The 27,786-nt window shown below is 61.3% G+C and overlaps 1 protein-coding gene across 10 annotated transcripts; it reads left to right on the top strand.

Annotated features, from left to right (window-relative positions):
- Nucleotides 1-958: 958 nt before the first annotated feature.
- Nucleotides 959-27,585, top strand: CIC (capicua transcriptional repressor). 10 transcript variants are annotated; one of them, XM_086689900.1, is made up of 21 exons: nt 959-1,070; nt 4,250-7,063; nt 18,672-18,821; nt 18,909-19,143; nt 19,224-19,353; nt 19,448-19,630; nt 19,713-19,878; nt 20,731-20,933; nt 21,016-21,241; nt 21,659-21,762; nt 22,013-23,246; nt 23,326-23,513; nt 23,888-24,009; nt 24,095-24,261; nt 24,361-24,651; nt 24,751-25,073; nt 25,370-25,623; nt 25,727-25,878; nt 25,957-26,088; nt 26,371-26,502; nt 26,599-27,585. In XM_086689900.1, the coding sequence occupies exons 2-21, from the start codon at nt 4,261-4,263 to the stop codon at nt 26,964-26,966; spliced, it is 7,563 nt and encodes a 2,520-aa protein (XP_086546026.1). In that variant the 5' UTR covers nt 959-1,070; nt 4,250-4,260; the 3' UTR covers nt 26,967-27,585. The 10 variants fall into 10 exon arrangements, with proteins under 10 accessions (XP_086546026.1, XP_086546025.1, XP_086546024.1 ...); XM_086689899.1 differs by having other exon boundaries at nt 24,748-25,073; nt 25,724-25,878; XM_086689898.1 differs by lacking the exon at nt 959-1,070 and adding an exon at nt 1,715-1,856.
- Nucleotides 27,586-27,786: the final 201 nt, after the last annotated feature.

Genomic DNA, 27,786 nt, shown 5'->3' with positions numbered 1-27,786 from the left:
ATCTCCCCCACTCTCAAAGCAAATCTTTTGTGGACAGTGGATAATGTGAATCTCCTTCAATCTCAGTGAACCCCATTGGACAACTGAGATTTCTTCCTAGCCCCCGGGGTTAACCGGCCATATGTCACAGCACATTCTCGCACCGGTAGTGGGAATGTTGTACCGTGTGCACCTGCAATAGACTGGGTGCATTGGCTTCTCAAGTGATGTGAATCCTGTGTGGATACCGGGAACCCATCACAGGCAGCAAAAGCCTCTCCTAAGGCCAGTGACCACTGCTCCCCATTACCCTCTATTTAGGGCAAATCCAACGTGGAGAGTTTGGATGCCCTGCAGACAGCCCCATACCTGGTGTAAGCCCCAGATTTGGGCTGCCGGAATCTACTACCGACGGGGCATATCCCTCTCCTCCCTACCCCGTGTGAACCACCCCCTAACCTGAGACCTTAAAAAAATCTCGGTCCCGCCAAGAGCGAACACCCACAAAGTAGCTCTCTACAGAATGTAGTGTGAAGGGAATGTGGTGTGAAGCGCCCCGAAGCGCTACATTTTCCCATCTTGTACCCCCACGAGCCTGGGGGGAGGCTATCAGAAAACTGCACCGCCCTAAACGCCAAAGTCTTCGAAGAGGGGACTTGTCTCCAGGGTCCTCCAAGCCCCAGGCCGCGCGCGTTCACTCCACTGCAGCGCGCGCCACCCCACACGCGCACGTTCTCTCCCCTCCCGGTGGCAACAGGGCTTTCCGCGGGGCCGCGCCGGACTTTCTGAGGCTGTTGATTGGTCACAGTCCCGGCCACCCTACAGCCAATCAAGCGGGGGAAAGGTGACATCACTCGTTCTCCTCCCCTCCCCCCCACCCCAAACTTCCCTACTCTCGGCTACCGACAGCAACAACCACGTGGGGGAGGGGTAACAGAGTAAAACCCGGTGAGGTCATTGCACCGCCCCGCCCGCTGCTGATTGGCTGCGGGGCTTGCGGGTGGCGGTTGGCTGCTCCTCGCACCTCCCCCTCGTGCCGCTACCGCCGCCACTGAGAGGAGCCACTGGCGACGCCAGAGCCGGGAATCGGGGTGAGTCGGGGCCCTGGGTCTAAGATGCTCCTGGTGTGCAGTGAGACTTACAGGAACTGCCCTGTCCGACTTTTTCTCCTCGCCCGGGTTCTTTGGTGCTACAGCACTCTGTCACATGGGAGTTGTAGTCTGCTTTGTACTATCGACTATGGGCCGGAGACGTAAGAAGACTACCATTCCCAGCAGGAATTGCGACGAGCCGGTCAACAAACGCTCAGGCCACGCCTTCTAAGCCTGCTTATTGGACAGCCTATCCCTAAGCCCTTCCTTCTTGCACTTCATTGGCTACTGTCCCTCACAGAGGCTGGGTTCCGGCCTAGAGTGCAGGGCGACTGGGTACTGTATTCGTCAGTCTGCACTAAGACGGCCTGCAATTGGCCAAGGCTGAAGTCCATCACTTGTTGTGGGGAAGGGCCCTAGGCAGATCAGGCGGTCGTAGGCTCAGGTTGGTGTCGGTCCCAGAGGGAGGCCGGTCTTGGACTTTGGCCCCTCCCCCTGGCGCTGCCGGGTGGGCGGGATTGGCCTTGGCGAATGTCGCTCGTCGTGGAGAGGCGGAGCCGATTGAGCTGCGAATGTCTATTGGTCTAGGACGGCGCCGGTCAGCGGGGTTGTGGCCGGTGATTGGCTGGCTGCTCCAGCTGTTGCAGGTCCATTCACCATTTTGTGTGTTGGAGTAAAAAAAAAAAGGGAGAATCGAGAGGGAGAGCCGGAGGGGGGGCGGGGAGGGACCGGACCGGACCGAGCCGGGGCCACGGCCCCCCGCCCCGAAACCCCGCCGAGCCCGAGGTGAGGGGCGGGGCCAGGGCTGACACGGGCAGGGGGGATTTGGGGTGCTGGGGGCCGAGAGGGGACAGGTGGCAGGGACGGGGAGGGGGGTACAGAGGAAAAAAGGTGATTTGGATGGTGGGAAAGGGGGATAGAGTGGATGAAGTGGTGGGTAGGAAGAGTGCTAGAAAAGGGGTGACGGAGAGGGGATGGTGGGTAGAGAATGGGTAACAGGAATGGAGGGGTGACAGGACTAGATCAGGGTGACAAGGGAGAGGGAGGGGACAGAGTTGGAGGGGTGACAAGGAGAGGTGATGGAGAGAAAAGGTGACAGGTCCAGAGATGGCTGACCGGAGAGTGACTGGGAGGAAGAGGTGACAAAGATAGATGAGGGTGACAAGGAGAGGGTGACTGAGGAGGGGGGCTAGGGCCTGTGAGGAGAGAGGCAGAGGTAGAGGTGGTGACAGGATGGCAGAGAGAGTAGCAGAGAAGCTAGTGCCAGGAGGGCTGATGGGAGCAGAGGGCATGAGACCCTGAAGAACCAGAGCCTGGGCCTGCCTGGGCTTCAGGAGTTACTGCTCAGATTCTGAAGGAGGTGAGGGCCCACAGGGCCTTGGGTGGGAGTTATCCAAAGTGGGGTGGACAGGAAGAGAGGAGGCCCCAGGGGAAAGAAAAAGGTTTGGCTTCTGGGATGAAGAGACTGGACCAGGCAGCAAGGTCCAAGGGTGCCAGGCGGTATGGTTGTAGGCCCTGGGTGGGGTATGCAAAGGTTTGTGTTTGGGCAGGACTGGGGCCGCATCTCAGTCCCCAGGACGGTGGCCCAGCGGGTCAGTGGGGAGAAGGTGGTGGCAGCTGCCCAAGTCCTGGGCACCTGAATGCCTGCCCCAGTGTGAGAAGCCCTGGGCCCTACGGACTCTGCCTGTGAGGACCCCAGGTTTGGCCCAGAGAAGGAGCAGGCAGGGTTTGCAGGGTCCACAGGAGGAGCAGGCCCCAAGTAGGAGAACACAAGATCAGGGGTCCTGGGGGAGCTTGAAGACTGAGTCAGGGGTGTCTCTGATTGTGTTTGAGTTATGGTCCTGGACTCCCCCCACCCTCCCAGAGGCCCCCTTTTGGCCTCTCAGGTTCTCTTAGTCACTTCAGAGTAAAGTTTTTTCCCTTTTCTTTTCTCAGGGCAGCTTGAAAGGGGGCGGGCAGTAATGACTGTTCAGGAAGTGGGTGAGGTTGGCCTGCTGGGCTTGCCCTGCTCTCTTTGACCTTCTCCCACTTACCCCACCTGGAGTCGGAGGGCATATTTGGGGGCCCCAGGGGGCCCGGCCAGCTCAGCCACCCTGCCAGAGGCAGCCCAGTGAGGGCGGGGGATGCGTGCAGGCCAGAAGGGGGGCTGGGCTTGCTGGTATCACGCTGGGTGCTGTGGGGGGAGGGGCAGGCTCCCATCCAGTGGGACAGCGAAACCCTGGGGTGTAGCTCTGTGTCCCACTGTGTGATGACGTGTGTGTGTGCTTCTGTGTGTGTCTCTGTGCGCGTGCGTGTGCTCATGCACGGCCCCGTGGCAGCACTGGGGATAAGCTCTTGCCCCAGACGTGCCCCTGCCTGCTCCCTGCCAGGATCTGGGGAGATGGCTATACCTGGCAGGCCCGGGGTGCAGAGAAGAGTGGGCAGCCGTCCCTCAGGACTTTCAGCTGCCTACTCCTTCCCACAATGTCTGGCCATGCCAGGCTGCTCAGAGGGGTGGGGGTGGGGGTGGAGAGAGGCTCACATCACAGCCCAGTCACCTCCTTTTCTGTGACTGTGTTCCTGTGCATGTGTGTGTATGAGTGTGTGTGCTTTCTGGACAGTGACAGTGCAAGGAAGCGTGCCCTCTGGATCATGTGACAGGCGGCACACTGAAATGGTTAGGAGCACAGACTCGGGAGCCACCAGATTGCCTGGGTTCAGACCCTAGCCCTGCCATTTCCTAGCTGGATGAATTTGAGCAAGTTGCTTGAGCTCTCTGTGCCTCGGTTTCCTCAAGTAGGGCCATTAGTAGCACCTGCCTTTTAGGACTGTCATGAGGATGAAATGGGTTAATAAAATCAAGTTTGGCCCATGGCTTGGCGCAGAGTGAGTGCTGTACAGGCGTGAACTGTTACTGCTTCTTGTGTCCCCTCGGGCAGTTACAGGGTGTGCACACACCTGCTGTGGCCTCTGTAGAGAGAGCAGATATGTGTAAGTGTCCCCAAGCAGCCAGAGCATATAACTCAGGGGACATGGGTGCCAGTCAGGGGCCCACACGAGTTGAGGACAGCCAGGAAAGAGGCTTTGGGCATCATGGAGTTGAGGCAGTGGCCTCAGCAAGTGGGAAGTCTTGGGGGACACTGGGTCTGGGGACTTCCTGAGTTGCTCCCGATGATCCCTGTCTGCCTTCCCATCTGCAGGTGGACAAAAGATGAAGCCAATGAAGAAGGCATGTGCCGGCCTCCCAGGTTCTGGCAGTGGTGGCAAGTCCCCACCAGCCACCCGGGCCAAGGCCCTGAGACGGCGAGGGGCCGGGGAGGGCGACAAGCCAGAGGAGGAAGATGATGAGGCACAGCAGCAGCAGCAGCAGCCTCCGGGGCCAGAAGAGGCTGAGGAGGGTGAGGAGGAGGAGTCTGAACGGGGCCCTGGGGCTGAGGGGCTGCTCCCGGAGCTGCATCCTGACGACTCGGCAGCCCCAGGCCCAGCCGAGGACCCCAAGGTAGAGGGGGAGGCAAGCCGCTGGGAGCCCTCGCTCAGCCGTAAGACGGCCACGTTCAAGTCTCGAGCGCCCAAGAAGAAGTATGTGGAGGAGCATGGAGCTGGCAGCGGTAGCATTGGGGCGGCTGGGGCCCCTGAAGAGCGGGCACGGACCCCTGAGGAGGCCGGCACCCTGGGTGTACCTCCACGGCCACCCACCTCCACCCGTTCCTCTTCCACCGACACGGCCAGCGAGCACTCAGCTGACCTGGAGGATGAGCCAGCCGAAGCCTGTGGGCCAGGTCCCTGGCCCCCAAGTGGAACCAGTGGTGGATATGACCTGCGGCAGCTGAGGTCCCAGCGGGTGCTGGCTCGGCGTGGAGATGGCCTCTTCCTGCCGGCCGTGGTGCGCCAGGTGCGCCGAAGCCAGGACCTAGGGGTACAGTTCCCTGGGGACCGGGCCCTGACGTTCTACGAGGGGGCACCTGGCGGCGGTGTAGATGTGGTCTTGGATGCCACGCCGCCGCCAGGTGCCCTGGCGGTGGGCACGGCCGTGTGTACCTGTGTGGAGCCTGGTGTGGCTGCCTACCGTGAAGGTGTGGTGGTGGAAGTGGCCACCAAGCCAGCTTCCTACAAGGTCCGCCTCAGCCCTGGCCCCAACTCCCAGCCGGGCCCACCAGCCACCCTGCCACAGCCCCCACAGCTGCCACACCGTGAGCCCGAGGAGGCCGTGTGGGTGGCCCGCTCCAGCCTCCGCCTGCTGCGGCCCCCCTGGGAACCCGAGACCCTGCCGAGGAAGCCCCCCGCGGGCCCCGAGGAGGAGCAGGCTGAGCCAGGGGGTACCCTGCCACCCTGCCCTGCTGCCCTGGACCCCAAGCAGCCTGAGGATGCTGAGGTCTCTAAGATCAGCTTTGGTGGCAACCTGGGGGCTTGTGAGGAGGGCGAGGAGAAGCACCCGCCAGCCCTGGGCACTCCGGCCCTGCTCCCACTGCCCCCGCCCCAGCTCCTGTCACCGCCACCCAAGTCACCGGCTTTTGCAGGCCCAGGCCGCCCTGGGGAGCAGCCCTCGCCCTGCCAGGAGGGAAGCCAGGGCGGCAGCCGTAGCAGCAGCGTGGCCTCTCTGGAGAAGGGGGCTGCGCCAGCTGCCCGGGCCCGCACACCGTTGACAGCTGCCCAGCAGAAGTACAAGAAGGGCGACGTGGTCTGCACACCCAACGGAATCCGCAAGAAATTCAATGGCAAGCAGTGGCGGCGGCTGTGCTCTCGAGACGGCTGCATGAAGGAGTCGCAGCGGCGGGGCTACTGCTCGCGCCACCTGTCCATGCGAACCAAGGAGATGGAGGGCCTGGCGGACAGTGGCCCAGGTGGGGCTGGGCGGCCGGCAGGCGTGGCAGCACGCGAGGGCAGCACCGAGTTTGACTGGGGTGATGAAACATCGCGGGACAGTGAGGCCAGCAGTGTGGCGGCCCGTGGGGACTCACGCCCACGCCTGGTGGCTCCTGCTGACCTGTCACGCTTTGAGTTCGATGAGTGTGAGGCGGCTGTGATGCTTGTGTCCTTGGGCAGCTCCCGCTCGGGCACACCCTCCTTCTCTCCAGTCTCTACACAGTCGCCCTTCTCACCTGCCCCATCACCCTCCCCTTCACCGCTCTTTGGCTTCCGCCCCGCCAACTTCAGCCCCATCAACGCCTCACCGGTCATCCAACGCACTGCTGTTCGCAGCCGCCACCTAAGTGCCAGCACCCCGAAGGCAGGAGTGCTGACGCCACCAGACCTGGGCCCCCACCCCCCACCGCCCGCCCCCAGAGAGCGCCATTCTTCTGGCATCCTACCCACCTTCCAGACCAACCTGACCTTCACCGTGCCCATCAGCCCTGGGCGGAGGAAGACAGAGCTGCTGCCCCACCCGGGGGCACTGGGGGCCCCTGGCGCAGGGGGCGGAGGAGCCACCCCAGACTTCCCCAAGAGCGACAACCTAGACTCTGGTGTGGACTCGGTGTCTCACACACCTACACCCTCCACACCGGCTGGCTTCCGGGCTGTATCACCCGCCGTGCCCTTTTCCCGCTCCCGCCAGCCCTCGCCATTGCTGCTGTTGCCCCCACCTGCCGGCCTGACCTCGGATCCTGGGCCTTCTGTGCGCAGGGTTCCTGCCGTGCAGCGGGACTCACCCGTCATCGTTCGCAACCCCGACGTGCCGCTGCCCTCCAAATTTCCAGGGGAGGTGGGCACTGCTGGTGAGGCTCGGGCAGCGGGACCTGGGCGGGGTTGCCGAGAGACCCCAGTGCCCCCTGGGGTGGCCAGTGGGAAGCCTGGCCTGCCCCCGCCTCTGCCAGCCCCCGTGCCCATCACCGTGCCTCCAGCCGCGCCGACTGCTGTGGCCCAGCCGATGCCCACCTTTGGCCTGGCTTCTTCACCCTTCCAGCCGGTGGCCTTCCACCCCTCACCTGCTGCCCTATTGCCCGTCCTGGTGCCCAGCAGCTACACCAGCCATCCTGCCCCCAAAAAGGAAGTCATCATGGGCCGGCCTGGGACAGGTAAGAGATGTGGATGGGCGGGCTGGGTGAGGGCTCATTTTGAACAGGGCCACTTGCAAACTGGCTTTCGGGAGAGGTGAGCTCCCCACCTGGAGAGGGGCTTAAGGGGAGATTAGCCTCCTCTCTGCATAGATGTTTCAGTGGGAATTAACGTGGGCAAGGGACTGGACTTTGAAGGCCAGTGCAGTGTTTCCAGAGGCCTCCTGCTGGGAATGCATCCTCAGGGGTCTGTCAGTCAGCAAACCTTTCCTGAGTCTTTGGAGCCAGGCCTCCACAATCCTGATGGGGTAACAGAGTAACAGAGGTGATAATTGTGATGACAGCTCCCATGTCTGGAGGACTGGACTGGTGGGGGCATCACCATGTTAAGTATTGCGTGTGAGTTATCTCGCCGAGCCCTCCCATCCACCTTGTAATGTAGTGGGGCCTGTTTTAAGCCCTTTTGAAATATTAGCTCCTTTAGTCTTCATAACCCTAACAGGTGGGTGCTATGATTATGCTCCTTTAGAGGAAACTGAGGCCAGGTCACTAACTTGCCCTGGGTCACATGGCTAGCAAATCCTGGAACCAGCCTTCAAAGCCAGGCAGGCTAGTTCATCCCTGCTCGGCTATAGTACTGGGTTACAGATGGGAAGACGGAGGCTCCAACAGGGCCTTCTGCCTCGGGGTGGCAGGATCAGGACGGGAGCCCTCCTCTTCATGCCTGTGCCCAGTAAATATCACTGGTGCGGCCAGTGCCATGGAGGGGAGCTGGGGGTGTGCTGGGCAGGCCTCCAGGTGTGAAATCTAGTCTGGCTGCCCTCAGGAAAGGGCGTGTAAGCCAAGAGTTGAAGGATGAGTTGGAACCAGCAACCATGGGGTGGAAGAGCCTCCTAGGAGGCCGACAGGAAGACTCCAAGGCCAGAGGAGCACAGCTCAGGAAAGCCAGGGTGGCCAGAGGGCTGAGGCCAGAGGCAGGGAGAGTGACACTTCTGAGATTGTGCCAGAGAGCCAGAGGCCAGGCCAGGTTGACCCTTGTCAGAGCAACTGTCAGGGAGGGTGACCAGTCACCAGCCCCTTCCCTAGCCTCTTCTTACTTACTTATTTATTAATCCGCTGTTGACAATCTGTGCCATTGTGCCTGGCCTTGTGCTGGTTGGTGCTGAGGACATAGCCCTGCCCTCACAGGGTTCACAGTCCCTGGAATAGACAGATCTGTCCTCAGACAGTGAGCATCCAGAGTGGTTAAAGCTGAGGTGGGGGAAGGCTAGGAGGCTATGGGAAGTCAGGGAGGGCTTCTTGGAGAAAGGGCCAGGGTCTCTAAAGTGAGTTATGCAGGGTGTTCTAAGTGAGCCTGGCAAGGGGGACCTTCAGGCAAAGGGAAGAGTTTGGGCAAAGGCCTTGAGGCCAAAATGAGTATTTGAGGGAAGTAGAATCTGCGAAGTCAAGGGCTTTAGAGGATAGGTGAGTGTGGGGATGTGCAGCTATATTCATCAGCAAGGGTCAGATCATTGAGGGCTCTTAGGAGACTTGTGAACTTTATCCTGAGGGCACTAGGGAGCCATGGAAGGTTTTGAGCCGATCTGACTGTGGCTGACCATGGACGGTGAATTCCAGTGCCTGAGACCAGAGGCAGGGGGACCAGGGAGGAAGGAGGTCGGGGTGGGGATCTGGGTGGGAGCTGGGCTGCAGCAAAGGCTGTTGCAGGAAGGAACCCAGGCCCTGACCTCATGGGCTCCAGTCCAGACCCAGAGCACAGGGACACAGGGGCTATGCTTGCCCCTCATGCTCATATACTGAGGTTATGAGTTGTGTATTTTTGCCCTGCCCCAGCATCTTTTATATTTGTTACTGTCGTTGACAGGAGCAAGATTCCACAGAAGTGAGCACAGCAGGGATTTCTGTCCTTAGCCACATGAAGAGAGTGAAGCAGAAGGACTCTAACTATCCCCCTCACCCCCCCCCCACATGCTTACGGCCCCCAACATTGCCTTCATAGCATTGGGTCATGTGACCCTGACTGCTGCTGCAAGGGGAGGGGTGGCACTGATGGTGGTAACCCGAGGGCAGGCCCGGCAGGATTACTTGCTGCCATTTTTCCAGATGAGGAAAAGTGGCAGGAGAGTCCTAATTAAGGTCATCCAGCCAGGGAGGGTCAGGAATGGGCCTTGGACCAGGTCTCCCAATCTCCAGATCAGAGCACTCTTAACTGTCAGAAGTTACAGAAGTCCTAATTTCTCAAGCACCACCCGTGCGTGTGCGTGGTACACTGCTAAGTGCCGGCTGAGCATTTACTCACTGAATCCTCACAACACCCCAGGAGGTCAGCACCATTATTATTTCTAGTGTTCAGAGGAGGAAAGAGCACCCCAAGAGGTTAAGTGACTTTCCCAAGGTCACCCAGCTAGGAAGAGGAAGAACCAGGATTTGAACCCAGCCTGTGCAGCTCCAGAACCCAGGCTCTTAAGTAGTCTCGGTAACAATGATAATGATAATAGTAGTAACCACTCCTTATTAAGCATTTACCATGTGCCCAGCGCTAGGCGTTGGGCCATCTCGCCAAATCCACCTGATGCTATGCAGAAAGGATTATCAGCCCGGCGTTGGGGGGGGGTGGGGTAGGGGGGCGGGGGCGGTGGTGGCGGGAAACCGAGGTTCAGGGAAGGGAGGCTGCAGGCCATCTGGTCGTCAGAACTTGTCCAGTGCCTGTCCTGGCGGTTCTGAGCAGCGCCTCTCTGACAACACCCATGCTGAGGTATCCAGGCTGCCCTCAGGTTCCCAGCCAGCAGATTCTTTTGTTCTTTTCCCAGAGGCCTCCCCAAACCCTTGGTAGACAGGCACCTGGGGCCTTTTCCCTCTGAGGCCTAGGTAAGGGCAGAATGTGCCCGGTGGCATAGTGAGGCCGTGGTCCTGTCCCTTTCTGCCCGCTCATGCCAAGGCCTGACCCTCACTCAGGGCAGCAGGTGTGAGGGGGCGGCCTGGGACAGCTTGCCTGCTCCTGCCCCCCGCCAGGCATTTGCTTCCGCTGGGGGACGTGCCGGGGCAGGCGGCCGGCATTCTCCACATTCTGTGCGTGGCCAGGCCAGCCAGCTGCCATTGCCACCTCCCTCTGACTCTTCCCGCCTGCTCCCCAGGAGAGGAAGCCGCCCCAGGGCCTGCAGCCCCAGCCCAGGAGGCCAGATGTCTCAGCCCCATTCCTGGCAAGGCCTTCTTTCTAGCTCCCAGCTTCTGCCTGGCTTCGCCGTACTGACAGGCAGTGCCCCCTCTCTAGGCCTCTGTCTGCCCGTTCTGCCTCACTTTGAGCCACTGTATGTCTATCTGTCTCTGCCTTGGGTTCCTACATCTGTCTGTGTAGCTCTCTATTTCTGGGCCTGAGTCTTTCTCACTGGACTTCTATCTCTCTGTCTGTCTCTCTATATCTTTCTTGGTTTGTCCCTCCCTTAGACATCAGTCCTTGTCTGAGCTTTCGTCCCACCTTCTGTTTTGGCCCCCTGTCTTGGGATCCTGTGTCTCTGGGCTTCCCCTGGCCCTCCTCCCACTCTTTAGACAGACTTGCTGCCCCCATCATAGCCCCTCACCACTACTCTGTGCACATCGGGTGCTCCCTCCCTTTAAGTGAGTGGACAGGTGCCAAGTACTAGGTCCCTTACTCCGTTCTTGGGGAGTGTTGGGAGGTTGTACAGGCCTGGGAGCCCCCTCCTGCCCACCACTGTCTCTGAAACGTGTTGAGAGGTGTCAGGAGCCTCCTGCAGACCTATCTACATTCGAGCACCTGTTCCCAAGTCAGGCAGGAAGGCGGGGGCTGCATGGGCCAAGCTAGGAGATCCGGCTGTGGGGGAACAACAGGAAAGCAGCTCCTGTGCCCACCCACCTGCTAGAGGGCATGACCCAGACCACCCTTGCCACCCCCTCAAAGCCTTGCAGGAGACACATTTGGTGCCAGCTCCATTTAATGGAGTCCCAACATACTATACCCCAGTGAACGGGACCTCAGAGACCAGGCAGTACCCACCAACTATGCTTGGCCTGGTGGGGAAAATGAGGCCCAAAGAGGAGTCTAGGTTCTCCTGACTCCCCAAATCCAGATTCTGCCCACCAGAATTTCCATTTTCTCTCAAACAGTGAACTCCATCTCTCTGATCAGAAGCCTCTCCTCCCCTCCACCAGGCCCAAGCTGAGCAGCCCTGGGGGAAATGGGTGGGGAAGGCAGACATGGATGCAGGCTCAGGCAAAGAGCAGAGGGAGGTACAGAGTCTGGGGAAGCCAGAGGATAGTGACAACTTTGTGGCTCAATGCAGAGTGATGAGGGAGGTACAGGTAGGCTTCTCATTGGAAATGACCTTTGAGCTGAAGCATGAGGAATGAGTGGATTTCAGGAGAGTGAAAGAAAGGGAAGGGTGTTCCTGGCCAAGGCAGCCATAGGAGCAAAGGCCAGGAGGGGTGAAAGTGCATGACCTCTCAGTGGCTGGTTGAAGCTGGAGCTGACACTAGAGCCTACGATTGGCAGAAAGGTGCCAAGGAGCATGCATCTAGCCAGGCTAGGTTTTAATGCCAGTCCGTGAAGAGCCAAGAGTTTAGAGTAGGAGAGGGAAAACGTTAAGATCTGGGTGTCAGAGATCCCTGGAGACTGCCCTGGAGAGGAAGGAGGCCTATACTGGGAAGACTGGATGACTTTAGGGGAGAGAAGGGAAGGGGCGTTTTTTGAGGTAGTTGGAGTTAATCTTAAGCGACTTCGTGGAAGAGACCCCGGCACCAGGCGCTGTGAGGGGTCAGGCTGCCTCCTGGTGGCTGCGGGCGGCAAGTGGCTGGGGTAGCCGGCGCGCGCATGCGCAGCGCGCGCGGGAAGGGGGTGCGGCCCGGAGCCCCCGGCGCCCGGGCATTAATGGCTCCATTAGTGGCCGGGAGGGAGGCGCATTAGCGGCGGCGACGGCGTCTGGCTCCCATTACCACCGGCGGCAGCGGCTGCACCGCAGGCGGCTGGATCCTAGCCCGCCGCGCCGCCTCCTCCGCCCGCACCCCGTCCCCTGTTCCCGCTCCCCACGGGGGCCTGGGCTAGGGAACCCCTGTCTCCCCATTTCCGCAGAAAAGCTGATTGTGAAGCCAGGCAGACCTGGGTTCAGATCCCAACCGTGCCACCTCCTGACTGCAAGATCCTACTCTCCTCTGATCCTTTTTCTTGCGAAGCAGCCGGGGAAACAGGGTGTACCGGGGGCTTTGCGGATCCGGACAGGTACCCCGTGAGGGCCGCGCCCAGCCCCCGCCGGCACCCAGGGGCGCGGGAACCCGCGCCCCAGGGGTAGGCCCCGGGCGTGGGGCCTCGGTCTTTCCCATTGGCCGCCTCCGCGCCTGCTGACGCTGATTGGCCGAGACCCTCCCCCCCTTCCTCGTCGTTTCGCCATTAACCCCTAAGGGGCCGCACCCTAGGGCTGGGTGGCGCCCCCCCCCCCCCACACGCAGACAGCTCGGGTGCCAGCTGGCCCGCGCCCCGCCGCGGCCCGCGTGGGTGTCAGGCCGGCCGGGCGCCCGCCCGCCCTCCCAGCACAAAGCGGCTTTGTGGGGCCCGCCGGGGGCTGGCTGGGGGCCAGGCGGCGAGTGGAAAATCTCGTGAGCGCGGGGAGGGGAGGAGAAGGCAGGGCGGCGCCCCCTCCTCCGCCCGGGTTGGGGCGCCTCCCCCAGTCCGCGCCGACCAGCCCTCTCAAGTCCTGGTGCCTGTACACTCCCCCACCCTCCGCCCCTTTCCACCCCCAAATCCATATTCCCCCTCCGTCCTATGCCGTCCATCTCCCAATCCCTGGGGACCCTCCCCCACACCTCTCGCCTGCCTCTTTCCCTCCTAGTCCCCCTGCCTACCCCAGCCCCACTCACACTGACTCACCCCGGCGCTATTTTTAGGCCCCCATCCCTCCCGAGCCGCACCAGCCCAATCCTGGGCTCGTTCCCCAGGCAACCCTGGCCGTCGCCGACGCCGCACGGGGTGGGTGGGTGGGTGGGTGTGTATGTGGAGAGCGGGTGAGGGGAGCTGGGGACACCGGGGTGGTGAGCCGAGGCGGGGACCCAGGCCTGGAGAGCAGGGTGGGGAGCCACGGGCGACAGGGGCGTGGTGCCTCTTGGGCTCAATAAATGGGCCGGTGAGTTCAGAGTGTGTCTGCCTGTCCCTCAGTCTGTCAGCATCCCTGGCTGTACGCCCCAGGCCTCTGGGCAGGCCTCAGCCTGTGCCACCCTGGGTGGCAGTTGGTGTCTCTGTCTGGGCTCCCTGTCCCCAGGCTGGGGGTGGGGTAGTGCTGCGGGGCTGTTTGGGGCCAAACCTTTTGTGGAATTGGTAATGGGGTGGTGCAGGGGATGGCTGCACCATAGTTCTGCCTGAGTACCTGCCTTGAGCGAAGGGTGGTGTTGCATCCCTTCTCACATGGGGCTAGGGCCCTGGTTTGGGAAACCCCCTCAGTCTTTTCCAATTAGGGAGGCCCCAGTTAGGGTTGGGGATGGCTGGAGAGATGGAGCTGTCTGGAGTTGGGACCTGCTCTCTCTTCTCCACCCCTAATCACCCCCACCCAGGGTTCCTCCACTCTGAACAATGGAAGCTAAGTATAGGGCTGGCCCAGTGCCCAGGGCAGGGGGGCCCTTCCCGCCCGGAATCCGGCCCCTCCCTGCCAGGCTGGGCCCCCACTTGGCTGTACCCTACCCTGTAAGGGGCCTCTTCCCATCCCTCCTATGTGGGCACTGTGTCTTCTACCAGATGTGCAACCCTCCCAGATGTGTGGGGCCCTCCTTCCCTGCTGTGCCAGGACCTCGCTCTTTTTCTCACCCTACAGAAGTGGGGGAGCTGGGGGCAGTGTTTCTCTGAGCTGTGTCCCAGGCTGCAGTGCAGTAGGGAAGGGGTTAACTTGCCAGTAGGTGACTCACCGGTGGGGAGAGGAGGGGGCAGCGGTGGGGAGATAGCGGGACACATTGATTTCAGCCTTGATTTCTGCCTCACATTGCTGTCCCTGGGGCAGTGAGGTAATGGAGGGTCTGAGTCTGGGGCTGCATAGGGAGGAGGGGGCAGTCACCTAATAGTCCCTCCAGTGGCCCCCTCCAGGCTCACAGCCAAGTGTCTGGCCCTGCAGTCTCTGGAGGTCAGAGGGCTATGGACCTTCCCTTCCCCTCTGGGCTCTGATTACCAGTTTTGCCCCTTTTCCATTTCTTCAGCTCTGTCAGTGGATGGGATAGGCTGGGAAAAGGATTTTGTTTGTGCCTGTCCCTGACTCCACCTGTGTAGGGGCCCACTTTTTGTCCATCTGAGCCTGTGCAACCTTTACCTGCCCAGGTGGGACCCCAGGCCTCTGCCTCTACTGGATGTGACCCCAGGGCGATCTTGGGTGACACAAGACCTCTGCCTCTCTCCCCGGTGGGCCCCAGACCCTTGCCTGTGTCTCTATGTGTGCTCTCTGACCTTTTCATAGTTCACCAGTTGTGTAGTTCTCTTTGTATCACTGTGCTACTATATTCCCCGACCTCTGGGAATGTCTGCCTGGGTCCACCCCCAGGTTGAATTTTTAGTAAAGAGCAGGTGATTTGGAGCTCTGGGCTGTTATGTTCTGGAGGCATGATCTTGCACAATTTATTCAGTTTCTCTGAACCTCATTTTCTCATCTGAACAATGGGCATAATAAAGTGTACCTCCCTAGTGGCTGTGAAGATTCAGTGAACAGTATAATACATACTGGATCCCAACACACTGCAGCCCCAGTGTTAGTTTCCTTTCTTCCTCCTGGCCCTTTTCTGGAAGGGGTGGCTCCCAGCCTAGAGTGGTAGGGCCAGCCCACAGTAATGCTCATGGCACCCTGCCTTACACTGTCAGTTAGAGGGTCCCAGGTGGCTGCTAAGTGTCAGGCAGTGTAGCTGAATGATGATGAATGACCATGGCACTCTGTATACCTGATGGGACAGGGTAATGAGGTAGTGCTCGCTGGGGTAAGTTTATATAATGTGTGGGGTCAGTACAGTGGCATCTGTGAGAGGTAGCCTGCATCGGGATCGGAGGTGCCAGGAAGGCCACATGAGAGGGTGTGAAGATGGAAGAGTGTGTGCGGTTGTGTGGGAGGGATGTGGGGTGTGTGTGTGATGGACAAGCAGTGGTTGTGATGAGGTGTGTGAGATGATACTGCTTATTTGATATGTTGTTTGTATGATGATTCATGTGGGCTGGCATTGAGAATATGCGTTGGTGAAGCATGTATGACAAGGCGTGTATGCAATGGGTGATGTGGAGGATGGGTGAGAACGAGTGTGTATGATGATGGATGGGGAGTGATTGGCCGGGGGTGTGGGAGGTACATGTGAACAGGTGTTCGAGGTGTGCGACTTCGTGTGTGGCAGTGTGAGTATAAGACCACGGTACATGTGACTGTGGAGTGTGTATGAGATAATGGGTGTGGCAGGAAAAGTCTTTCTGTGAGAGGGGTGTGTGTGTGTGTGTGTGTGTGTGTGTGTGTGTGTGGTGGGGGTGAGAGTCGGCTGGTGTGAGTTGGCGAGGGCTCGAGGTGGCTTGAGTAGCCCTACCGCGCAGTTCATCTGCCCTGCGGCGCCGTGCGCGCCCCTGCGGGCCAAGCCGCGCGTGAGCGTGTTCTTCGCGTGGACTGGACACACGTAGCACCACACACAACCCCGGGGCCTCCGCAGCGCGGTGCCCCGAACCGCCCCCCTGGCTCGCTGCCTTTACTGCAGTGCGCCCTCCCTGCCACCCTCCTCCCGCGGTCCCGCCCCGGGCCGGCTTGAGGCCAACCGGAGCCCGCCCCGCCCTTCCCTTATTTGCATATGACTGACGTTCCCCCGGGGCGGCCAATGGGGGCGGGCGCGGCGGGGCCTGACCCGCGCGCGGCGGCGGCAGCCAATGGGCTCACGCGCGGGGGGCCGGGCTTGCGCGGAAGGCCGCGGGGGAAGCGGGGAAGGGGCGGGGGGAGGTGCGGCGGGGGGAGGGGAGCGCGTAGTAGTGGCGGGGCGGGGAGGCGGCGGTGCCTCTGCGCGGGGCTCGCTCGGAGCGCACGGACGCACGCACGCTGGTCCGTCTGCCCGCCCGGAGCCGAAGGTCGACCCGGCGCTGAGCCGCGGGCCCGGAGCCCGGAAAGGCGGGGCGGCGGCACCGGCAGCCGGGGCGCGCGGGGCCAGAGCCGTTACCCGCCGGAGCTGCGAGGGAGGGAGGGAGCGAGCCAGCGAGCGAAGGGAGGGGGCCGCCCCCGCGCACGCGCGCCGCGCCCCGCCCCGCCTGCCCCGCCCGCCGGGCACCGCGCGGGAGGAGGGAGAGGGAGGGGGCGGCGCCGATGGCCCCTGTGCCGCGCGCCCCGTGACGGCCCCCGCGCGCGCCGGGGGGCGGGGCGGGGCCGGCGCGCTCTGACCTCCCCCGCCCCCCGGGCGGCGGGAGGCAGGCGACGCTGTGCGCAGGCGCGCCCGGCGGAGACCCCCGCGTGGGGCGGCCGGAGGGGGGCGGCGGGGGGGGGCATGCGGCGACGGCCTCCGGCTCCCCCCGGGCCCGAGCGGCGACGGCCGAGGAGCCGGCGGCGGGCGGAGTGGCGGCGGCCGCTGAGGAGGCGCGAGCCCCGGCCGGGCCCCCCCGCGCCGGACCATGTACTCAGCCCACAGGCCCCTGGTGCCCGCGTCCGGCGCGGCCTCCCGTGGCCTCGGCATGTTCGGTCAGTAGCGCCTGGACCCTGGGATTGCCGGGGTCAAGGTGTCGGGGTGCTAAGTGCGGAGTAACGGGGATAGGGGTATAGTATGAGAGTGATAGACGCAGAGTACAGGGGTGACGGGAAAGTTACAGAGCTTGGCTGGGCCAAGCGTTTAGTGACGGCAGGTGGGAGTGTAGCGGGAGTGATGGGAGTGAGGAGAGGGGAGTAGCTGGGCACAGCTGTGGGTGTTTGGATGATGGGGTGGAACAGGTCCGTTGTCACCGGAGGTGAAGAGTGCAGAGTAACTGGCTTGGGAGCGTGTATTAGAATAGGGGCGGCATGAGACCTGCTGGCCCTAGGTGTGGAAGAGAGGGGGAAGGGACTGTGATCGAGTAGTGGGGCTAAGAACAGGGCTTGAGAAGTGAGTGAAGCACTGTTTGCTTAGAACTGAGTGATGGGCTGGAGTGTTTGTGGCATGCTTTGCGGAGACAGAGAGAGTCAGGAACCTGGAGGGCAGTGCACTGAGGAGGGGCAGGACCAAAGGACTATTCCCCCATTGTCTGCTGGTCCCTTTCTTCCCCACCCAGCAGAGGAGGAGGCCTGATGAGAAAGATCCTGGTGAAGAGGGACATAGATAGGTCCAGGTCCTTGGGGTTGGAGGACCGAGTAGGCTTTTGGGTCCCCAGTGCCCCAGGGATGAAGGATGGGGTCCTCAGAGCGTCTTGAGACCTCCTCCGGTGTTGGCTTCCTTATCCCTCTTCTGTTGACATGGTGTCTACTTTGTCTTTTGTCAGCCCCTTGCACAATCCGTTCTCGAGGCCAGTGGCTCTCTTAGTCCCGGCTTTTGAAGGCATAGAGGGGTCACCCCAGGTCAGATTGATCTGGATCAGGGGGAGGCCTGGAATGATGGAGACCAAGGCTAGGGCGTTTCCCTTCTCTCTTCATCGTCTTCCCTCACAGGGGCCTCTGCTGGTTCCACTTCCCCCAGGGAGCCAGCAGTGAGAGGGAAGCCCACTTCTAGCCCAGGCCTGCCCCAGGAGTCCCGCCAGGGATGGGTCCCGGCCCTGTGCTTACCCTCTTACTACCCAGGTCCTGGGGCAGAAGGTTGAAACCCTAGGACTGGCCTCCTGGCAGGGAAGTGCCTTCCTGTGCATATTCTCAAGAAAACACCTGGCATTTTTGCTTTCCTTGGGCACAGACCTGTAACAGTTCTCTTGTCTGCCCCATTGTCTGTGCCTTTTCTTCCAAGGAGTTTACCACACCCTCCCCTCTTTTTGGGCAAGGGGGCTAGATGCTACATTCAAGATAAGCTGAGAGGTTTAGAGGGAAGGGGTGCTGGGAGGCCTCTTTGAGGGCAGTAGATTTTGTTAGGGGGTGGGGGAGATGCCGGAGCCACCTGTGTCTAGCCCCGGAAAGGCAGGTTGGCTCCCTGGGGTCTGTGCTAGGGGGAGGGAGGCCAGGAGAAAGACCTGATACCCCGCTCTGTGGGTATCAGAGAAGAGAGAGGGAAAACAAGCCACGGTCTTCTCAAGAAAGAGAAAGGGAGCGCAGGCCAAGATGAGGGGCCCCGTCAGATGCCAGCATGGGTGCTGGGAACGGAGCATGGCTGGGGAGGGTTCCTAGCCCTGCTGAGGTTTTGGGGCCTTGGGAGTATGAGATGGCAGTCAAACATGGCCTGGTTTGTGACAGGAGCCAGTCGTTCCTCTGGCCTGGTCCCTGGTGGCAGGGCTGGTGGAGGTGGGGGAGGGAGTGGGGTGTGAGGCCTATTTCCCTTCCTAGCTTCTGTTTTCTTTTTTATAAACCTAGAAACCTTTCAGGGAGGAGTTTTTCTCGAGTGATGTCGCACGCAGGAGCCCACGAGGCTCTGGGATAGAGGAAGGGGGTGTAAAGGAGGAGTGAAGCCACCTCATCCAGGGTGGAAAAGAGCTTGAGTTGGGGGTCAAGGCCCGGGTCTCCTGCTGCACAGCTTAGCTGGCTTCTTCCCACAGTGTGGACAAACGTGGAACCTCGCTCTGTTGCTGTGTTCCCCTGGCACTCCTTAGTCCCCTTCCTGGCCCCCAGCCAGCCCGACCCCTCTGTGCAACCAAGTGAGGCCCAGCAACCTGCCAGCCACCCAGTGGCCTCCAACCAGAGCAAAGGTGAGGAATGGGGGGCCACAAATGGGGTGGCATGGGGTTAGGGTCCAGATGGCCTGGGAGCCTTCTGATCTGCCTCTCTGCCCTTAGAACCTGCTGAGTCGGCGGCTGTTGCTCACGAGCAGCCACCAGGTGGGACAGGGAATGCTGATCCTGGGCGGCCACCTGGAGCCACGTGCCCTGAGAGCCCAGGGCCTGGACCCCCCCACACTTTGGGGGTGGTGGAACCTGGAAAGGGTCCCCCTCCCACCACTGAGGAGGAGGCCCCTGGCCCTCCAGGAGAGCCCCGGCTGGACAGTGAGACAGAGAGTGACCATGATGATGCGTGAGTGCCATGAGGCTTGGGGCTAATGGGTGGAGTGGCTGGAGATGTGGCCCTCACTGTCCCTGCCGCTCCCACCACAGCTTCCTCTCCATCATGTCTCCTGAGATCCAGTTGCCCCTGCCACCCGGGAAACGCCGGACCCAGTCTCTCAGTGCCCTGCCAAAGGAACGAGACTCCTCTTCGGAGAAGGATGGACGCAGCCCCAACAAGGTGCCTCCTCTCTACCTGTCCCCAGCTCACCCTGTGGCTGCCCGAGCCTGTCTCCTGGTTTTAACCATCCCACTTGGGCCTGTATCTGCTGCAGCGGGAGAAGGACCATATTCGGCGGCCCATGAATGCCTTCATGATCTTCAGCAAGCGGCACCGGGCCCTGGTCCACCAGCGTCACCCCAACCAGGACAACCGGACCGTCAGCAAGATCCTGGGCGAGTGGTGGTACGCCCTGGGGCCCAAGGAGAAGCAGAAGTACCATGACCTGGCCTTCCAGGTAATGCTTTTTCCTCCTGGCTCCTCCCAGCTTCCTCTGGTGGGGTGGGTGAGTGAAGGGTCTCTCCGCTCTCTCCTGCCAGGTGAAAGAGGCCCACTTTAAGGCTCACCCGGACTGGAAGTGGTGCAACAAGGACAGGAAGAAGTCCAGCTCAGAGGCCAAGCCCACCAGCCTGGGGCTGGCAGGAGGGCACAAAGAGACTCGGGAGCGGAGCATGTCAGAGACGGGGACTGCCGCTGCCCCTGGAGGTCAGTCAGCCCCTTGGCTCTCTTGCCCTATCACCTCCCTCCCTGAGAGGTGCCAACTACCCTCTTTTTTGCTCAACCCCTGGCCCATAAGCCCCATAAGCCTTTCTCTGCCCTGTCGTTTTGTTTGAGGACCCCTATCCATAAAGAAACTGGCAGTCGTTTTATGTGAAGGAGCCAGGGAGGTCCAGAGAGATAGTTTCCAAACAGTAATCTCATTATCAGTTCGTGAGCACGTAGTGCATGTCAAGGAGAGTGTAATTTCTAATTTTGAAAGCTGTGCCCCGCTTTGTAGATGAGGAAACTGAGGCTCAGGGAGGCAAAATCACTTGCTGGAAATTACAGGAAACTAGTAGACGGTGGAGCCAGAATCTCAGCTCCAGCTTGGCTGGTTCCCAGAACCAAAGTTGGAAGCCCCTCATTGGCTACTTCTCCCAACTGAGCGTGTCTGGTGTGCATGGTGCCATTCTGAGGCACTTTTTTGGAGTGATTCTGTGAGCACCGGCCTGCAGCTCTCTGAGGATGAGGCTCTCCTTTCTCTCTGAGATGAGGGGTTGGAGGCTCGGACCGGCCATTGGTTATTAGCTAGGCAGCACGACATTACTTGTCTTCAGTCTCGTACTCAAAGAAGGCCTGCCTCCCAGGGAACAGTGGGCTTGCTCCTTGCAATCCCAGAGGGCAAAATCCATTGGGAAATGCTGGGCTGGTGGGTGGTATCTGTTTTCTGCCAGGTGGCCCGGGGTTTCCAAACTCCTCTTGTCCATTACTTAGAAATACTTGTGAATGGCTTGGCCAGTCTGAGGGCTGGTAAAAGGCTTCTGGACTCTGCAGTACTCTTCTCTTTCTACTCTGCAGTGTCCTCGGAGCTCCTGTCCGTTGCAGCCCAGACACTCTTGAGCTCGGATACCAAGGCTCCAGGGAGTGGCTCGTGTGGGGCTGAGCGTCTGCACACAGTGGGGGGACCTGGCTCGGCCCGGCCCCGAGCCTTCTCCCACAGTGGGGTCCACAGCCTGGATGGTGGGGAAGTAGATAGCCAGGCGCTACAGGAACTGACTCAGGTGTGATGGGTGGGGGAGACGGGCAGGGAGGGTTGCCCAAGGTGATGCTCCCCTCTGAACTCTCCCGGTACCTACCCTGCAGATGGTGTCTGGCCCTGCATCCTATTCTGGTACAAAGCCTTCCACCCAGTATGGGACTCCAGGCCCCTTCTCGGCCTCCGGTGAGGGAGGTGCCCTGGCGGCCAGTGGGCGACCCCCGCTGCTGCCCACCCGGGCTTCCCGTTCCCAGCGTGCCGCCAGCGAGGATATGACCAGTGATGAAGAACGCATGGTCATCTGTGAGGAGGAGGGAGATGATGATGTCATTGGTGAGCAGTGGCAGGGCCCAGAGTCCTGCCCAGAGAACAGCAGGCTGAGGTTTGAGGGGTGGGCAGAGATTTGATCTAGGCCTCAGGCTCCCTCTTCTCTTTGTTTATGATTGGAGGCATATTCAGTTCAGGCTCTACTGAGTAAACCCAGCCCTGCCCTCGGGGAGCTCCTGGCCAGGCAGGAAACTGGGAAGACCGGGGCATGGATGGCCAGGCCATCGGGCACAGGGTTAGGTAGTGTTATTTGCATGTTCTTAGGCTTCCCCATTGGGCAGGTGGGCACACCTTAGGCTGAGGAACAGCATTCATGGACAACACTCACTGCCGACTTGGGGCAAAGCCTGGGCTCCATGCTGTCCCTCCTGGGTAGTCCTGCACCCAGCCTTTATGCCAGTGCTGTTCTCTCTGCTCCCTCAGCTGACGATGGCTTCGGCACCACTGACATTGACCTCAAGTGCAAGGAGCGAGTGACCGACAGCGAGAGCGGAGACAGTTCTGGGGAGGACCCAGAGGGCAGCAAGGTGAGAGCTTGGAACTTGGTGTTGTCTGGTAGCACTCACTCTTCCTAGGAAAAGGAAATATCTGTCCGTGTGCATTGACACAGGGAGATTGAGGCCCACAGAGGGCAAGCTACTTGCCGCGTGGTGAATAGGGTCACGGCCTGGATGAATTGAGGCCTTCAGCTGGCCTTGCTGCCGGGCGAGACTGGGATGGGCAGGGTGTGAGTATCCGGGCTTCCTTGATGTGGTTGTGTCTCCTCCTTCCACCCAGGGCTTTGGCCGGAAGGTGTTCTCGCCTGTGATTCGTTCTTCCTTTACCCACTGCCGCCCATCGCTGGACCCTGAGCCCCCAGGGCCCCCGGATCCACCTGCAGCCTTTGGCAAAGGCTATGGGCCCACCCCATCCTCCTCCTCGTCCTCACCTGCCTCCTCCTCAGCTTCAGCTGCCACCTCCTTCCCACTGGGCTCAGGGACCTTCAAGGCCCAGGAGTCAGGTCAGGGCAGCACAGCAGGCCCACTGCGGCCCCCACTCCCTGGGGCAGGGGGCCCAGTAACACCTTCCAAGGCCACCCGGTTCCTCTCAACGGATCCTGCCACCTTCCGGCGCAAGAGACCTGAAAGTGTGGGGGGCCTGGAGCCACCAGGCCCCTCGGTCATTGCAGCACCTCCTGGGGGGGGAGGAAGTGTCCTGCAGACACTGGTCCTGCCCCCGAATAAGGAGGAACGGGAAGGCAGTGGAGCCCGCATGCCCTCAGCCCCAGCCCCATCACTGGCCTATGGGGCCCCAGCAGCCCCCCTGTCCCGCCCAGCTGCCACCATGGTCACCAACGTGGTGCGGCCTGTCAGTAGCACTCCTGTGCCCATCGCCTCTAAGCCCTTTCCCACCTCTGGCCGGGCTGAGGCATCTCCAAGTGACACAGCAGGTGCCAGGACTGAGCCAGTCGCTGGGTCCCGAGCACCTGGGAGCTCCCCTCTGGGTGTAAGCTTAGTGTATTCGGACAAGAAGTCGGCAGCAGCCACCTCGCCAGCCCCGCATCTGGTGGCTGGGCCCCTACTGGGCACTGTGGGGAAGGCTCCTGCCACAGTCACCAACCTGCTCGTGGGCACACCTGGTTATGGGGCCCCGGCGCCCCCTGCTGTTCAGTTCATAGCCCAGGGGGCCCCTGGCAGTGGGGCTGCTACAGGCTCAGGAGCAGGTGCTGGGAGTGGTCCCAATGGGCCAGTGCCCCTGGGCATCCTGCAGCCAGGTGCCTTGGGCAAAGCTGGGGGAATCACCCAGGTGCAGTACATCCTGCCCACGCTGCCCCAGCAGCTTCAGGTGGCTCCTGCCCCGGCACCAGCCCCTGGGACTAAGGCAGCAGCTCCTGGCGGCCCCGCACCCACCACCAGCATCCGTTTCACCCTCCCGCCGGGCACCTCAACCAACGGCAAAGTTCTGGCTGCCACCGCACCCACTCCTGGCATCCCCATCCTGCAGTCAGTACCCTCCGCCCCACCCCCCAAAGGTGAGGCCTGGGCTGAGCAGCGGAGGAGAGGGGCTTCAGGCCTGTTTGGCGCTCTTGTAACTTCTTCTCTCTCTTGCAGCCCAGTCAGTCTCTCCTGTGCAGGCCCCGCCCCCGGGTGGCTCCGCCCAGCTGCTACCCGGGAAGGTACTGGTGCCCCTGGCAGCCCCTAGCATGTCCGTGCGGGGTGGCGGGGCTGGCCAGCCACTGCCCCTGGTGAGCCCGCCTTTCTCAGTACCTGTGCAGAATGGTGCCCAGCCACCCAGCAAGGTAAGGGCATCCTGGCTCCACCTGTTCTTCATTCCTCCCCTCCTGGGTGTAGGTTTCTGTGCCACGGTTTCTGTGTGTGCCTTTGTTTCAGTCACTTTTCCTTTTCTCCCTTTTTGTCTGTGTCTGGAACTTTGTCTTTAGGATTTTTTCTTCAATATATATGTATATCTTGATTTTGCCCTTGGCGTCTGCATCTTCTTCCTTCTTTGTGTCTTGTACTGCTTGATGTCTTCTTTTCCTTTGTTCTTTTCTGTCTGGATTCCAAATTTTGCGATCCCTGTTTTTGCTGAGATCCACCTTCCTAGGTCTTGGTCCTCCCCTGCCCCATTCTGGGTCCCCACCTCACCTCAGCCTGTGGGTGCCCTTGCCCACAGATCATCCAGCTGACTCCAGTGCCCGTGAGCACACCCAGCGGCCTGGTGCCGCCCCTCAGCCCAGCCACGCTCTCCGGACCCACCTCGCAGCCTCAGAAGGTCCTGCTGCCCTCCTCTACCAGGTAATGGCAGCTGAGCCCTCACCTGGAGGCCAGCCCAGAGATGGGGCCAGCTTACCTCACTCCCCCCTTCCTCTCCTTGCGGCAGAATCACCTACGTGCAGTCGGCGGGTGGGCACGCGTTGCCCCTGGGCACCAGCCCTACGTCCAGCCAGGCTGGAACAGTCACCTCGTATGGGCCCACGAGCTCGGTAGCCCTAGGCTTCACCTCACTGGGGCCCAGCGGACCCGCCTTCGTGCAGCCCCTGCTTTCAGGTGAGGGGCAGCCTGGCAGGAAGAGCTGGGGACCCAGGGTGGTGCCGAGGTGGCCCAGGCCCTAACTGGGGCCCCCGCCTCTCCTCTTTGTCTCTGCAGGCCAAGCCCCGCTGCTGGCTCCCGGCCAGGTGGGCGTGTCACCTGTGCCCAGCCCCCAGCTGCCGCCCACCTGCACAGCCCCCGGAGGTCCTGTCATCACGGCGTTTTACCCTGGCAGCCCTGCACCCACCTCCTCAGCACCCCTGGCCCAGCCATCCCAGGCGCCCCCGGGCCTGGTCTACACTGTGGCTACTAGCACCACCCCACCTGCTGCCACCATCCTGCCCAAGGGCCCACCGGCCCCTGCCACTGCCACCCCGGCCCCTACCAGTCCTTTTCCTAATGCCACAGGTGGGTGTCAGGCCAACCCAGGGTGGGGTGATTTGGAGGACCCAGAAGGTGGGCTCCAGACAGGCCTGGCTCAGCAAATGCTCTTCTTTCCACCAGCAGGCTCCATGACCTACAGCTTAGTGGCCCCTAAGGCCCAGCGGCCTACCCCCAAGGCCCCCCAGAAAGTGAAGGCGGCCATCGCCAGCATTCCTGTGGGTTCCTTTGAGGCAGGTGCCCCTGGGCGGTCAGGCCCTGCATCCCGGCAGCCTTTGGAGCCTGGCCCAGCCCGTGAGCCCCCTGTCCCTGAGTCTGAGCTTGAGGGTCAGCCCACAACGCCAGCCCCTCCACCACCCCCAGAGACCTGGGCTCCCACAGCCCGGAGCAGCCCCCCACCACCCCTGCCTGCTGAGGAGCGGACAGGCACCAAGGGCCCGGAGACCATGGTAAGTGTGAAGCAGGCCAGGCAGATCGTGCTGCCACACAGCTCGGCGTCTCAGTCCATTGTTTGCTTTTCTGCTCCATCCTTCTTACCTGCACACCTGCCTGAACTCTGTCCTTGTTTGCAGGGGTTGGGGGTGTTGGGGGAGGGGAGCTCTTCTGTCCCTTTTGCTTGTCTGTATGGCTGGGTCTTCTCCAGAGCTGTACATCTTGGGTGGTTGGCATCCAGCTCTCTGTTGGAGGTTTTGCCCCAGCGAGTCTGAATCCAGTGTCCTCCGTCTCCCTGCCGTCCCTACCCCAGGCCAGCAAATTCCCCAGCTCATCTTCAGACTGGCGAGTCCCTGGGCTAGGCCTGGAGAGCCGTGGGGAGCCTCCCACCCCTCCCAGCCCAGCCCCAGCTCCGGCCCCAGCCCCCAGTAGCAGCAGCAGCAGCAGCGAGGGCAGCAGTGGGAGGGCAGCTGGGGACACCCCCGAGCGCAAGGAGGCAGCTGGTACCGGCAAGAAGGTGAAGGTGCGGCCCCCGCCCCTGAAGAAGACCTTTGACTCTGTGGACAAGTGAGCATGGGCTGGGCTCCGTGGCAGAGCGTGTAGGGCGGGAGGGAGAGGGAGGCAGCTGCCGTCTCAGGCAGGGGAGGTGACCCCGCCGGCTCTCCAGCAGGGTCCTGTCAGAGGTGGACTTCGAAGAGCGCTTTGCTGAGCTGCCTGAGTTCCGGCCTGAGGAGGTGCTGCCTTCGCCTACCCTGCAGTCTCTGGCCACCTCCCCCCGGGCCATCCTGGGCTCCTACCGCAAGAAGAGGAAGAACTCCACCGGTAGGCGAGTGTGGGGCACCTGGGTTAAGTGGGGGGCAGACCAGGGCTGCCTCCGCTGAACCTGCTTCTGTTGGACAGACCTGGACTCGGCCCCCGAGGACCCCACCTCGCCCAAGCGCAAGATGAGGAGACGCTCCAGTTGCAGCTCAGAGCCCAACACCCCTAAGAGTGCCAAGTGCGAGGGGGACATCTTCACCTTTGACCGTACAGGTGCCGGCACCGAGGCAGGCGGAGTTGTGGGGGACCTAGGACCTTTAAGAAGGGCGGGGTCTTGGCAGCGGAGTTACAGATGCACGGTGGTGATGGGGAAGGACAGCCGGTCACGGATGGGAGGGTGGGTTTTAGGTCTGGTGGAGTCCAGAGGCAGGTGCCTTCTCTGAACTCTGCTGTGTTACAGAATTCAGTGAGGGCTGAACAGACATCCAGACGGTGGCGGGGGCAGGGAGCAGGCTGCTGCCGTAGCCTTGACTGTCCTCCCTGTGCTGCTCCCAGGTACGGAAGCCGAGGATGTGCTCGGGGAGCTGGAATACGAGAAGGTGCCATACTCCTCACTGCGGCGCACCCTGGACCAGCGCCGGGCCCTGGTCATGCAGCTCTTCCAGGACCATGGCTTCTTCCCATCGGGTGAGTGTATCTTGGAGTCTTGGGGGGCCCCTAAAGAGGACCTGCCTGCTCATCTCACCCTGCCCTCCCCGCCCCCCATCGTCCTTCTGTCCCCAGCCCAGGCCACGGCAGCCTTCCAGGCACGCTACGCAGACATCTTCCCCTCCAAGGTCTGTCTGCAGTTGAAGATCCGAGAGGTGCGCCAGAAGATCATGCAGGCGGCCACTCCCACGGAGCAGCCCCCTGGAGCTGAGGCCCCCCTCCCCGGACCACCCCCCACTGGCACTGCTGCTGCCCCTGTCCCCACTCCCAGCCCCGCTGGGGGCCCCGACCCCACCTCACCTGGCTCGGACTCTGGCACAGCTTCGGCTGCCCCGCCACTGCCTCCACCCCCAGAGCCAGGTCCTGGACAGCCTGGCTGGGAGGGCCCCCCCCAGCCCTCCCCCCCACCCCCTGGCCCCTCCACAGCTGCCACAGGCAGGTGAGGGGCCCAACAAGATCCCAGGACCCACAGTACCCCCCTCAGGACATGGACAGTATGTAGGTGGCAGGAATGGGGGGGCAGGATGGTTACCTCCTCCCCAATAAAGCCATTTCGTCCTTTCTAGTTTGGGGCGGAATGAGGCCTGCTCCTCTTGTCTATCCCCCGTCCCCCCACAGCTTTCTCCCTGTGACGGGGGGCAGCTGAGGGGAAGCAGGGGCACAGTCTGCCTCCACGGAGCCCCTGTATATAACCTGGAGTGTGTTACCTTCAGACCTTTTCACTTGTACTTTATGCAAAATGGCTCATGTGAGGGCTACAAGCTGGAGGGTAGCACGGGCCTTGGGCCACAGGGAGAGGTGCCTGTGGAGTAGGGGGAGTTCATGCACCCCTTTTTTCCCCAGAGGGGCTGGACTCAGGTTAGTTTGGGGTGGGGGCTCCTGCACTTTGCCACAGGCATGGGGAGGGTTCTCTCCCCACCCCCTCTGCCCTCCCAACTTGGGTTGTACTTTCTAAGAAGGTGATTCCCCCTACCCTTGTCCCTATCCCCAGAACAAAACATGTTGATCATGTGCAATATTTCTTACTGTGCCGAGAAGCCGAAATTAAAGCTGTTTAACACACTTGTGTGGCTGCCCACTCTAAAGGGAGAAGGGGTGGGTGGGGTGGGTTGTACTATCCCCAAACGGTCAAGGAGCTTATACACTTCCTCCCAATGCAGTCCCTCCCCACATCAGAGGGACCCTGTGGGCCGAGAACCCTGACTCACTGTGGACTGAACAGCCTGTCTTCAGCCCTGGCACTTGGAAGTCCCTGTCCCTACT

Source organism: Puma concolor, chromosome E2 (genome assembly GCF_028749965.1).
Source record: "Puma concolor isolate L17-30 chromosome E2, mPumCon1.1.hap2, whole genome shotgun sequence".
NCBI lineage: Eukaryota > Metazoa > Chordata > Mammalia > Carnivora > Felidae > Puma > Puma concolor.
The sequence above is the reverse complement of the archived record's forward strand: the minus strand, read 5'-3'. Positions and strand labels throughout refer to the sequence as shown.